This window comes from Camarhynchus parvulus, chromosome 29 (assembly GCF_901933205.1).
Source record: "Camarhynchus parvulus chromosome 29, STF_HiC, whole genome shotgun sequence".
NCBI lineage: Eukaryota > Metazoa > Chordata > Aves > Passeriformes > Thraupidae > Camarhynchus > Camarhynchus parvulus.
In genome coordinates, this window is record NC_044599.1 from 1 (window position 1) to 11,287 (window position 11,287).

General features: G+C 57.9%; 1 protein-coding gene and 1 long non-coding RNA gene across 3 annotated transcripts; one reads left to right on the plus strand and one right to left on the minus strand.

Moving 5' to 3' along the window:
• Nucleotides 1–735: 735 nt before the first annotated feature.
• Nucleotides 736–8,265, minus strand: LOC115914634. The gene is made up of 4 exons (XR_004061433.1): nt 7,832–8,265; nt 2,651–2,834; nt 1,369–1,426; nt 736–829 (listed from the first exon to the last, which is right to left on the minus strand). It is a non-coding gene; the product is annotated as an uncharacterized LOC115914634 (long non-coding RNA).
• Nucleotides 8,266–8,489: 224 nt separating this feature from the next.
• ASB8 (ankyrin repeat and SOCS box containing 8) lies at nt 8,490–11,257 on the plus strand. 2 transcript variants are annotated; one of them, XM_030967153.1, is made up of 3 exons: nt 8,490–8,880; nt 9,397–9,501; nt 10,079–11,256. In XM_030967153.1, exons 1-3 carry the CDS (start codon nt 8,764–8,766, stop codon nt 10,709–10,711), a joined length of 855 nt encoding a protein of 284 aa, XP_030823013.1. In that variant the 5' UTR covers nt 8,490–8,763; the 3' UTR covers nt 10,712–11,256. The 2 variants fall into 2 exon arrangements, with proteins under 2 accessions (XP_030823013.1, XP_030823014.1); XM_030967154.1 differs by having other exon boundaries at nt 8,742–8,875; nt 9,348–9,501; nt 10,079–11,257.
• Nucleotides 11,258–11,287: the final 30 nt, after the last annotated feature.

Below are 11,287 nucleotides of genomic sequence, written 5' to 3' on the forward strand. Positions count from 1 at the left end.
TTGTGACCCAAAAAGGGCTGAGACTCTTCCCCAAATGTTCGTTGTGACCCAAAAAGGCACGGGGCCTTCTCCTCAAATATTTATTGAGCCCCAGAAAGGGGTTGGGCCCCTGACCCAAAAAGGGCTGCACCCCTGACCAAATATTCATTGTGCTCCAAAAAGGGGCCAGACATCCATCCCGAATGTTCACTGGATCCCAAAAATTGGCTGGATCCCCGACCCAAATATTTGTTGTGACCCAAAAGAGGGCACAAAAAGGGGCTGTGGCCCTCTCCTGGTGTCCAGTGCACCCCAGAAAGAGGCTGCACCCCCTCCCCAAATGCTCACTGTGCCCCAAAAAGGGGCTATGCCCCCTCCTGGAGTGTCTGGAGCCCCCCAAAAGTACCTGAAGGCCCCCAGAGTTCCCAATAACCTCTTCCTGGGGGGTCTGGAACCCTCTCAAGAGTGTTTTAAGCCCCCTTCAAATGCCTCTACCCCCCTCCAGTGGTGTCTGTAGACCCCCAGAAGTGCCTTGAACCCCATCCCAAATGCCTCTACCCCCTTCTAGGTGCATCTGGAGCCCCCCCAAATTTGCCTGCAGCCCCCCAAATTGCCTTCACCCCCTTCCTGGGGTGCCTGGGGCCCCCCAAATTTGCCTGCAGCCCCCCCAAAAGTATCCAGATCCCCACAAAATTTTCTATACTGCTTTTCTGGGTTATCTGGAGCCCGCCAACCCCCCCATCCACTTTTGGAGTCCCCTCCTCACCAATGAAGACCCTCCGGACCACGTCCCCCTCATCCGAGTCCTGCAGCTCCACCACGTCCGGCTCGTCCTGCTCCATGGGGGCTCCTGCAGGGACTGCAGCGTCAAGGGGGGCCCCGAGCACCCCAAAGCACCCCAGGACCCCCCTGAGCAGCAGAAAACCACAACCGCCTCCCCCCACAATTCCAAAACAATTCCAAAGAATTGTTTGCATCTTGGTTCCTGCTGTGCCCCCAAATTTCTCAGTGTGACCCCAAATCCTTTTTTGCCCCCCTCAATTTCCATGTACCCCGCCAAAATCCTTCTGTGTTACCGGTCCAAACCCTTCAGGGAGATCCCAAATCCCCTCGTACCCCCCCTAAGTCTCATCCCCCCAAAAACCTCTCTGCTCCCCCATCCATCTATTCCCCCCAAAATCTCTGTGTCACCCTAAATCTCTTCATGTCCCCGCAAATCCCTCAGTGTAATCTCAAACTCCTCCGTGTGATCCCAAATCCCTCCGTGCCCCCCCCCAAATATCCCTGTTCCCCCCATAAAATCCCTTTGTGTCCTCCCAAATCCTCATGTGTGACCCCAAATCCCTGTGTCTCCCCAAATCACCCTGTACTCCCCAATTCCCCTCCCACCTGCTCTCTGAGGGTCTTGGGGGGGTCTCGCAGCTGCTCCAGACTCAGTCCCTAAAATCTGGGGTGAGGGGGATGGAGGGATGCAGATCGGGGGGTCACAAAGGGGGGGGTTACCCAGTGCCCCTCAAAATCATCCGGGACCCCCCAAATCACCCAGGGTACTCCCAAATTACTCCCAGTCCCCCCAGGTTCGCTCCCCCCCCGCTTTAATTTTTCGAAGGGGGCACAAAAGAACAACAGAGCCCCAGGAACCTTCCCCAAAATTCACCTCCCACCCCAAATTGAATACTGGGGAGGACTCCCAAGTTTTTGTTGAGGGGTCCCCACTCTCTTGCCCCCCCTTCCAAAACAGTTCATGCACAGTCTCCCCCCTTCAAATCCAACATGGAGGTAACCCAAATTTCTGGCGGGAGTCTCCCAAATTTTTTCGAGGAGGTCCCCACTGTCACTGCCCCCTTTCTGACCCCCCCAAACCAGAGCCTGATCCCTCCTCCCAGCCCCAAATCTATCTCCCCTCCCATCCCAAATCCAAGACGGCGGTTATCCACAACTGCAGGAGGGGTCTCCCAAATTTTTGTGGGGGGTCCTACTCTCCTTTTTCCCTCTTTTCCAAACCTAAAAACGGCACACACCCCCCTCTCCTTCCATTGTCGCCCCCCTGCCATCACCTTCCCCTTCCCAAATCCAAGACCGGGTGTATGCCAAATCGGAGAGGGATCTCCTGAATTTGGGGAGGGAGGGGCGGGAGTGTTCCCCGCTCTCCTTTTTCCATCTTTTCCGACCCTACAAACGGCGCCTCGTTTCCACCGCCCCACCCCCCCGGCTCCAATTCATCGTTCCGCTCTATCCCCTGGGTATCCCCAGCTGGACGGGGGGGATCTCCCACATTTTTTGGGGGGTCCCCGCTCTCTTCCGTCTCCTTTCCATCCCCAAAATCCGCAGTTCATCCACATCCCCCCCGCCCCAAATCTTTTGCCATCCCTCCGCCATCGCCTCCCCATCCCAAATCCATGCCCGGGGGTATCTCCAGTTGGTGGTGAGGGGGGGTGGGTGTTCTCCCAGTTTTTTTGTGGGAGGGTTCTCCTTTTTCCCTCATTTCTAGCCCCACAACGGCGCCCCTCCGCCATCGCCTCCCCCATCCCAAATCTAACACCGGGGTATCCCAAACTGGGGGGGAGGGGGTCTCCCAAATTTTCTGGGGGGGGGGTGTCTCCGCTTTTTCCCGTCCCCTTCCCCCCACAAAAACGGGCTCGTTTCCCTCCCCCCGCGCCCCCCGACTCACCTCGGCGGCTCCGCGGCGCGGGAGGGGCCGGGGGCGTTCCGGAGGGCTCCGGGGGTGGCTCCGGGGGTCCCGTCGGGCTCGGGGGTGCGGGGGGGGTCGTGGCGGGGGCGTCCCCCGGGCGCGAGGCGGGCGCGCGGCCGAGAACAGGAAGGTCCCGTCATCCCATTCCCCGCCGGATGCGCCGCTGGGAAAAAAGCGGGGAAAAAACGCTGGGAAAAGTGGGGGGGAAACCTTGGAAAAAGGGAATTTGGGCGGGGGGAACCCCTAGGCGGAAAAAAAAGGGCGGGTCCCAGTAGGGACACCCCCGAACCGCCCGGTATTGAGTGGGGGAATTGTGCGAATTGCCCGAATTGTTGGGGTTTGGTTATTTTCTTATAAGGGGGGGGTGTTTTCCAAGCGGGAGATGGATCTGGGGGGGATGGGCAGGGTGGGTTTAAGGGGAATAAGGACAGGGAGCCCCCCCAGATTTCTTCCTCCCCCCTTCCTGCTTTGTGTAACGGCAGCGACGCGTTTCCTGCCCCCCCGGGAATTAAAAATGGTTGGAATTACGCAACGAGGGCGGAGGGCTCGGCAGCGGCATCCAGGGATTCCGGGAACGGCGGGATGGGGGCTTCGGGGCGTCCCCTGCGCCCCTCCAAATCCCTGAATGATCCCCCAGAGGGTTTTATCGGGGCGTTTCCTGCCCCCCTCCCTCCGACCCCCGGGAATCAGAAATTGGTTGGAATTACACAATGACAGATCACGGGATCCCGAGATAGAGGGACTGGGGGGGCTCGGGGTTTTGGGGTGGCCCCTGTGCCCCCCAGATTCTCCCTCACGAGGGCATGGGGATGCATTTCTGCCCCCCGCCCCCGCCATCCCTAGAATTAAAAATGGTTGGAATCGCACAGCGAGGCCAGAGGGTTCAACAGTGGCATGGAAGGATTTTGGGATCAGGTCATGATAGGATTGCGATTCTGGGGTGACTCCTGTGCCCTCCAAACGCTGAGCCCCTCCCCTGATATTCTGGGGGTGCTTTTTCTGCCCCCCAACCCCCCAATTAAAAATTGTTGGAATTATGCAACACAGCCAAAGATTTAGCAGAATTTTGTTATTCTGGAAGCATGGAATAGTAAGATCAGGGTTTTGGGGTGCTCCCCCTGCACCCCATGCCCCCGGAGCCCCCCAGAGGGTTTAGGGGTGCTGGGGTGAGAGTATGGGGTCTCCATCTCCTTTCCTCACCCCAGGCACTGGTTCCTGAAGAATGGGAAAAGCTCTGCATGGCCATACTGGGATCACTGGGGGTGACCCCAAAATCTCATAGTTGGACAATGTCATCACCCCTGGCTGGTGTCCCCAAATCCATATAGTGGAATGAGGCTGCTCAGAGACCTTTAATTGATGTCATCAGCAGATCCATGTGCCCGAATCCCAGGATTCCCATCCTGGGGACCCCATCCCCAGGGTCCTGGAATCCCTGTCCCCACCGTGGGGTTCCCATCCCCATCACAGTGTCCCCATCCCGACACCCCCATTCATGTGTCCCCAAGCCACTCCCAATGTCTCCACAGGCTCATCCTGGTGTCCCTGTTTCCATCCTGGTGTCTCCACCTTGGTGTCCTTATCCCCATCTGCCCCCATAGGTCCAGGTGTTGCTGTCCCCATCCTGATATCCCAATCCTGGTTTCCCTGTCCCCATCCAGGTGGCCCTTCCCCCCTCACATTTCCCACTTTTTTCATCTCTCCCCTTTCTTGCTCTTTTTCTCTGCTTTTCCCCCACCATTTCCCCATCACCTTTTCCGCCCTTTTCCCCCTCACATTTCCCACCCTTTTTTCTCTCATGTTTTCCACACTTTTTTTTCCTCCCTTTTCCCACCCTTCTTCCTCTCACCTTTCCTGCTGTTTTTTCCCCTCACGTTTCCAACCCTTTCCGCCTCACGTTTCCCGCCCTTTTTCGCCTCACGCTTCCAGCCCTTCTTCCCTCACATTTCTGACCCTTTCCGCCTCACGTTTCCCGCCTTTTTTCGCCTCACGCTTCCAGCCCTTCTTCCCTCACATTTCTGACCCTTTCCCCCTCACGTTTCCCGCCCTTTTTTCACCTCACGCTTCCAGCCCTTCTTCCCTCACATTTCTGACCCTTTCCCCCTCACGTTTCCCGCCCTTTTTCGCCTCACGCTTCCAGCCCTTCTTCCCTCACATTTCTGACCCTTTCCGCCTCACGTTTCCCGCCTTTTTTCGCCTCACGCTTCCAGCCCTTTTTCCCTCACATTTCTGACCCTTTCCCCCTCACGTTTCCCGCCCTTTTTCACCTCACGCTTCCAGCCCTTCTTCCCTCACATTTCTGACCCTTTCCGCCTCACGTTTCCCGCCTTTTTTCGCCTCACGCTTCCAGCCCTTCTTCCCTCACATTTCTGACCCTTTCCCCTTCACATTTCCGTCTCTTTTTTCTCTCACCTTTTCCCACTCTTTTCCCTTCACCTTTCCCCCTCATTCCCTCCCAGGCTGTCCTGTGTGGAGGCAGCACAGGCGGCTCCTCGCTCCGGCACCACCATGGACTGGTTCCACTGCAGTCGCTGCTTCCGCCAGGATGGCGCCCGCTTTGCCATCACCAACTGCGGCCACATCCTGTGCGAGGGCTGTGGCGGCTCAGGTAAAATTGAGGGAAACCCCCAGTTTAAGCCCTTTAAATGCTGAGAAAGGGGGAGTTTCCTTCAATTTAAAATGAGAGGGAAAGGAAGGGTCACGTCAACTCAAGGAAATAAATAAGTGAGGGCTCTGCCCTCAATTTAAACCCCTAAAATATCGGGAAAAGAGAGTTTCCCCTCAATTTCTGTCTTTTAAATGATGGGGAAAGGAGGATTTTCCTTCAATTTACACCCTTAGCATCGTGGAAATGGAGGATCCTGCCTCAATTTAAAACCCTAAAATGAAGGGAAATGGTCAATTTCCCTCAAGGAACACCATTTTTGGGACTTTTGGACATCTTTTTCTCTCACTTTTCTCACTTTTTTCTCCCCTTCCCACAGGTCCCTGCCCAGTCTGTGGTACCACCTGCCGCTACCTGCCCATATCTGATCAGGCCAGTGTCCTCCATGTTGTTCCCCACATCCCCTTCCCACCCTTTTCCCTTCCCATTCCCAGCCTTCTCCCCATCATTTTGACACCCCCATGCCCAACAGATGCGCCCAGAGGAGAAGGTTTTCTTCAAGAACCCAGTGGCCCTCGCCCTCAAGCACCTTGCCCACATCACGCAGGTGAGGAGGACACGGGTGACAGAGGATGAGGTTCCACCACTGTCCCCAACCCCACACGCTGGGGGGTAAAAGGGAGTGACCCACATCCCCCAGGTGTGGCAGTTCCAGACGGCACAGGCACAGCTTCTGGTGGACTTGCACCGGGACAGAACTCGGCGGGTGCAGGCAGAGCTGGACAAGGCCAGAGAGGAGCTGGGGGAGAGGAGCAGGTGAGGGGAATGCTGTGGAAGGGGGGGTCACACCTCCATCTTGGTCTCCTCTGGGCATGTGGGTGAGGCAGCACTCCTTGGTCAACACCATAAGGACAGTCCTCATCCTTCTGGCCCCTTTCTTGGGAGGGTCTTACCCCCCCTTGGCTGCCATGTTGGTGACAGCATGTTCTGCCATTCGCTGCCATCTTGGTGAGCTCCCACCCCCTTGCTCTGCCGCCCTCAGCTGCCCTATGGAGGGACCCCCACCCCAAATTGGGGGGAAAACCCACCCTCCATTAAATCCTCCCTCTTCCCAGGGAGCTGGAGTCACTTCGCCAGGAGAATGAGGAGCTGCGCCGCATGCAGGTGGCCCCCAAAGCCCCCCTTCCCTTTCCCTGGCCCCCAAACGGCCCCCCAACATCCCCCTGCCCCTTCCCTGGACCCCAAACTCCCCCCAAAGCCCTCCTGCCCCTTCCCTCACCCTCAAAACTGTCCCCCTCAAATCTCCCCACAGCTCTCCCCAGGCTGGCGCTGGAGCAGCCGCAGCAGCACCCCCCGTCCCTCCCCCACACATTCAGGTAAGTGCCCCCCAAATTTGTAGGGGGGTCTTCCACACCCTAAAACACCTCCTCATCCCCTCCTTGCTCATAGGGGTTCTCCCAAATTTTCTGTCTCCTTTCCAGTCACCCCCCAGCCCCGCCGGCAGCTCAGCAGTCAAGTGGTCAGGTAAGGGGTGTGGGGCATCCTAAATTGGGATGGGGGTCCCTCAATTGCACAGGGGGTCCCCCAAACTTCCCGCCTCTCTTTTGCAGCCGCTTGGCCCCACTGGAGCCCCCCCAGTCCCACAGCACCCCAGGATGGCAGGTGAGACCTCACCCCAAATGAGGGCCACCCCAAAATAAGGGGCTTCCCATAATGGTTTGCTCTCCCCCCACAGGCTGGCGTAGCCTACAGAAATTCAAGGACCTCCAGCATAGGTGAGTGACCCCAAATCCTACAGGATTTACCCCAAAATAATGTCCCAAGCCCTGCCCTTCAGCTCCAAGCACCATCCCCTTTCCTCGTCTCCAAGGAGGGACCCTAAAAGCTCATACTGGGCCTCAAACCCCCATGGTGTGACCCCAAACCCCTGATCTCTCCCCACAGGGACCCCAAGCCCCCACGGAAGGAGCCCAGAGCTCCCCAAACCCCTGCAGGACCCCAAGCCCTCCCAGAGAAACCCCTGACCCTCATCTATGGGGTGACCTTAAAAAACCCCCTAACGCCCCTTTCCCCCCTCAGTGCCCCCCTTGGCTGGGACAAACGAGGGACAGGTACTGGGGGCACTGGGAGGAACTGGGAGGAACTGGGAGGGGACTGGGGGCCTTGGGATAAACCGGGAGATGTGGAGAGGGGAATCTGGGGGGACTGGGATAAACTGGGAGGGACTGGGAGGGGATATAGGGAGCCCCAGGAGGGACCTGGGGGCTCTGGGAGGGGGTTACTGGGAGGGACTGGAAGGGGAGATTGGTTACTGGGAGAGAATTTGGATTCCTGGGAGCACTGGGCGGGGGTGTTTGGGTTACTGGGAGGGGACTTGGTGATACTGGGAGCACTGGGAGGACCCCAGCTCCACCCCCTCCTCCTTGCCCCTCCCTTATCCCACCCCTTTTCCTCCGAAATCAAGACAAAACCTCCAAATAGCTATTCCCCAAATTCAAAGGCCAACCCCCCCAAATTCGGTAACCAAGCCCGCCCAGAATTCAGTAGCCACTCACCAAAATGCGATAGCCACCCCGATATTCAGTAGCCAGGAATTTAATCTTCTTTATTTAGGGCTCTGCTCTGCGGCCGGCGAGGGGCGGGTGCTCTCAGTGGGATCTCAATCCACGGCCATAAAGGACAAACAGAGATCTCTGGCGGGATCCGAGGCTCCTGAACAGGAGCTCTGGGGCTTCCCTGGAGATGGCTGGGGACGGAAGTTGTTAAAAAGGAATAAAAAAATTTCAAATTTTGGTGCCGTTTTGGGTCCGTTTGTGGGGCCAGGGGGGGCGTGGCCTCTACCGCGAGGCCCCGCCCCCCGAGTGTATCGAGGTTGTGTTGCCGGTGCTGCGTTCCTATTGGTTGGTGGCTCGGTGTTAGCGTGGCCTAAGGGGAAAGGGGATATGGAGGCAAATTGGGGGAAAATGGGGAAAATTGGGGGAAAATTGAGGGGGTTACGGGGGGGGGGTCTATGGAGGAGGGGGAGGGCCTTTGTGATCTTAGGAAAGCGCGGATTGGTGAAAACCCGATAGGAGGCGTGTCTTAAGAGCGATCGGTGCTGGGGACTGGAGGACAGGCATGGAGGGGGCGGGACCAGCGGGGGAGCCGGAGTCGGATTTGTGGCGAAGCGGTCGGGGCGGGGCACTTGGTGTGACGTCACTTCTGGTTAGCGGCATTTCCGCGTCCTGCTTGGCCAGCCGCCGCCGCTGGTCCGGGAGCGGCTCGGGCCCCCGGAACCGTCCCGGGCCCCCGGAACCGCCCTGCGACCCCCGGAAACGCCCCGCGACCGCTCCGGAGCCGCTCCGCATTCCTCCGGAACAGCCGCGGCTCCACCTCCGGACTCTCCTGCGGCTCGGCCCGGCTCGGGCCGCTCTCCTCCCCTCCCCGCCTCGGGTCCGGCGCGGGGCTCGGCGGGGCCGGCCGGGGATGCCGCGGCGCGGCCCGCGCCATGTGGTACATCATGCAGAGCATTCAGAGCAAGTACTCGCTGTCCGAGCGCCTTATCCGCACCATCGCCGCCATCCGCTCCTTCCCTCGGGACAACGTGGAGGATCTCATCGGCCGGGTGAGGCCCCGTGGCCGGGACATCCCACCCCTTCCGCGGCCGGCCGGCCTGCTTGAGTGTCCCCCGGACTCCGGGTCCCTCTGACAGGCACTGCCGAGCTGTCGCCGGCTGTCTGGCTCCCTGCGGAGCCTCCGTGGGGATCCCCTGGAGGGGTTTTCCCGGGAGGGGAAGATCAGGGCATCTCCGGTTGGTTTGGACACTCCAGGCTTTTCCTTCCACCCTCTGAACCCCCGGGGCTGGCGGGGTCTCTGGGGGTCTCCGGGCACCGTTTGGTGACAGTGAATTAGTGAAGCACAAGCGGGAACCGGGATTAAGACCGGGAATGTTTTTGCGAACAAATCCCCGGGATTTCTCTTAATTAAGCCTTTCTTGAAGGGATAGGAAGGGCAGGGAAAGGGTGGGTTTTGCTGACCCCGAGACGGTTCCTGCAAACCCTCGGGATTTGTGTGAATTAACCCTTCCTGAAGAGATGGAAAGGGGGAGTTCCTTACCGGGGGGTGTTCCTGTGCTCCCCAGGGCGCCGATGTGAACTGCCTGCACGGCACCCTCAAACCTCTGCACTGTGCCTGCATGGTGGCTGATGCCGACTGCGTGGAGCTGCTGCTGCAAAAAGGAGCTGAGGTAAAGCTTTGGAAAAACCAAAAACAGGTAGAAAATCCCGAGATAAGGGGTAGGGAAGTCAGGAAGAGCTGATTAAGAGCTGACCATGGAGCTGATGTGTTTAAGTTGGATTTTGGGAAAAGGTTCTTCTGCCAGAGTATCACAACTGGGGTTTGGGCAATGCTCCCGGCATAGGGGGGGATTTTTGAATGTCCTGTGCAGGGCCAGGGCTTTGATTTGTAGACCTTTGTAGGTCTTTTCCACCTCAGGATATTCCATGGGCTTGTATCCCCTCACAAAGTGGCACCAGGGGAAGGTTCATTGTCCCAACAGGTAGGGAATTCTTGGGCTGAGATTTTTGGGAGAGGAGGAAGGATTGAAACCTAAATTTTTGCACTGAGATTTCAGGAGGCTGGGAAGGAATAATTAAACCCTAAATTTGCTGGATTTTTTACCCCACTTTCCCCTGGCTGCTTGGCTAAAACCCTTCCTTATTTTTCCCCACATTTCGGATTTGGGACCTTTAGCTCTTCCCTTGCTGCGGGATCCAGCTGGAGCCACTCCCTGACCACCAAACCTTTTTTTTTTTCTCCCCCAGGTGAACGCCCTGGACGGCTACAACCGGACAGCCCTTCACTACGCAGCAGAAAAAGATGAAACCTGCGTGGAGATTTTATTGGAGTACGGAGCCAACCCCAACGCCCTGGACGGCAACAAGGACACGCCCCTGCACTGGGCGGCCTTCAAGAACAACGCGGAGTGCGTGCGGGCCCTGCTGGCCAACGGCGCCCTGGTCAACGCCCTGGACTACAACAACGACACCCCCCTGAGCTGGGCGGCCATGAAGGGCAACCTGGAGAGCGTCAGCGTGCTGCTGGACTTCGGTGCCGAGGTGCGCGTGGTCAACCTGAAGGGCCAGAGCCCCATCTCGCGCCTGGTGGCGCTGCTGGTGCGGGGCCTGGGCACGGAGCGGGAGGATTCCTGCCTGGATTTGCTGCACAGAGCCACGGGACACTTCGAGCTGCGCAAGAACGGGAGTCTGCCCTGGGAGGTGGCCCGGGACCCGCAGCTGTGCCAGCGGCTGACGCTGCTGTGCTCGGCACCGGGCACGCTGCAGGCGCTGTCACGCTACGCCGCGCGCCGCTCGCTCGGCCTGCGCTTCCTGCCCCAGGCCGTGCAGCAGCTGCCGCTGCCTGCCTGCCTCAAGGAGTACCTGCTGCTGCTCACCTGAGCCAGGGACAGCTGCCCTTCCCCCGGAGGATCCTCGCTCACTTTGTCACTTCCCAGGTTCTTCTCCATGGTTTTTGTTCCCCTCGGCCACCCGGCACTCTGCTGGCCCCTCACGCTGCCTCCCTTTCCTCCCCTTGGCCTTTCCATTTTGTCCCTTCCCTTTCTCCCCCTGTTCTGTCACTCTCCCTCCATTTCCTCCTCTCTGTTACCTCTGCTTCTCTCCCTGTCCCCCCCTTTCACTCTCCTGCAATGAACAATATCCCTCTGATGGCAAATTATATCCCAGCTGTTAGATTAATCTGTTTCTTCCTTTATTTTGTTTGTTTTTTTCTGCCTTGCAAAAGGAAGATTTTAAAGGAAAAGTCTCCTTGAGGAAGGACCCAAGGCAAGAAATTGTGGGTTGGGATGCAGAGTAATCCTGTGGGATAGGTTGGCTGAAAATCAAAGATCCAGGTGTTTCTCCAGCATGGAGAGTGAAGTTCTGCCTGTTTATCCATAACTTTTATGCTGCATCAGGAGTGAAACCACCTCAAAAACCAAAATTTTGCAGGGCTGGAATTCTTGTAGGTGAAACAAA